Below are 1,547 nucleotides of genomic sequence, written 5' to 3'. Positions count from 1 at the left end.
TGCAACCTCTGCCTCCTGGGTTCAAGCAATTCTCCTGCCTCAGCCTCCTGAGTAGCTGGGATTACAGGCACACGCCACCACACCCAGCTAATTTTTTGTATTTTTAGTAGAGACGGGGTTTCACCATGTTATCCAGGATGGTCTCGATCTCCTGACCTTATGATCCGCCCGCCAAGGCCTCCCAAAGTGCTGGGATTCCAGGGTGAGCCACTGTGCCTGGCCAGCACTCTCATTTTACAGACGAGGAAACAGGCTCTGAGAAGCTGAAGAGTTTGCCCCATGTTACAAAGCTACTCAGGCAGCAGGGCCTAGACCGTCACCGGGTCTGCCTGATCACGTGCATCAAACCCTGTGCCAAAGGAGAGGGTTGGAAATGGGTGTCCTTAAAGAGGCTGAGTGGGTGGCTTGACGCTTCCCTGTGCACATGGTTCGCCTTTAAACGGGGAGCGGGACTGCATCTTTCCTGTCTGCCCCGAGCCCTAGAGGACGGGAAGTGGGCTTGTGGCACAAGAGAACAGACCTAGGAAGGTCAGGAGGAAACACTTGCTGGGGGTGAAGACGCAGGCCCGTGAGAGGGCTGAGAGGCCAAAGTCCCTCTGTGGAGACTAAGGCGTTTCTCTCTGCCAGGGTGTAGGGAGTATCTTGTCCAGAGGGGTCTTCCATTTCAGTGAGAATCCAGGTAAGCAGACCGCGGCCATGACATCCTCTCCCTGAGAATAGGTGTTCTGAACTGAGAAGCCACAGCCTCTCCAGGAATATCTGGATAAGGCTCAGGGAGACTCTGAAACGCTCAAATTGTGTGAAAGATCATGTATGTGTGGTGTGCATTTGTAGATTCTCACTGGGGAAGCAGCTTCTCTCAGATGCTCTCAGAAGACCCTACCCCTGCCTCGGAGCCCAGGACAAGGGAGACTCTAGGCACCAAACTTGCTACCAGAATTTAGTGGTAGAGTACAAAATGGGTAGAGCTAGAGAGAACACTGCAACTCTTCCTCAGTGTCCTGCTCAGCTCTGCTCTCTGCCCACATCCTCTCATGCCCTGGACAGCAACCCCCATCGTGGGAACCACGCTCCCCAGGCCGACTTCACCTGGATCTTTTCCTGGCGACGCTGCTGCTCAGCTATCTTCCTGGCCAGAGCCAGCTTCTTGGCCCGAAGTTCCCTGATGTCATCCTCGCCCCCGCTGCCTTCAGCCTCTGAGTCTTCCTCAAAGTCTTCGATCACCACATCCTCCTCCTTTGGGTGGTGGAGCCGACCAGGAGAAAGAGGAGACAGTTAGCTGAACCCATGGCACTTACTGAACCCGACATTGCCCTTGTGGTCCCTCACCCATGCAGACTGCGCCCATCCCTTGCAAAGGGTCCCCTGGTGTGTGCTTCCCTCTACTCAGGCAAAGGGAGGTAGACAGAAGCTGTCACTCTTCCCCCGGAGCTGTTCTCTTTTATACTCTGGGCCTCTTCCCTCAGAGAGTTACACCATAAGTCCTCGCAATCACACATGTACACCTGCGTGCTTGTACTCACACTCTGTGTTCTCCCTCGTACACA

General features: G+C 54.6%; 1 protein-coding gene across 1 annotated transcript in view; it reads right to left on the bottom strand.

The window, feature by feature from the left end:
* SMG6 (SMG6 nonsense mediated mRNA decay factor) overlaps window positions 1-1,547 on the bottom strand; it is a 247,894-nt gene that overhangs the window by 24,913 nt on the left and 221,434 nt on the right. The window contains 1 exon segment of the mRNA XM_011987266.1: window positions 1,090-1,236. Coding sequence (XP_011842656.1) covers window positions 1,090-1,236 — 147 coding nt within the window.

Source organism: Mandrillus leucophaeus, unplaced genomic scaffold (genome assembly GCF_000951045.1).
Source record: "Mandrillus leucophaeus isolate KB7577 unplaced genomic scaffold, Mleu.le_1.0 Scaffold306, whole genome shotgun sequence".
Taxonomy (NCBI): Eukaryota; Metazoa; Chordata; class Mammalia; order Primates; family Cercopithecidae; genus Mandrillus; species Mandrillus leucophaeus.
Note: the sequence above shows the minus strand (reverse complement) of the source record. Positions and strands in the feature narration are given on the sequence as shown.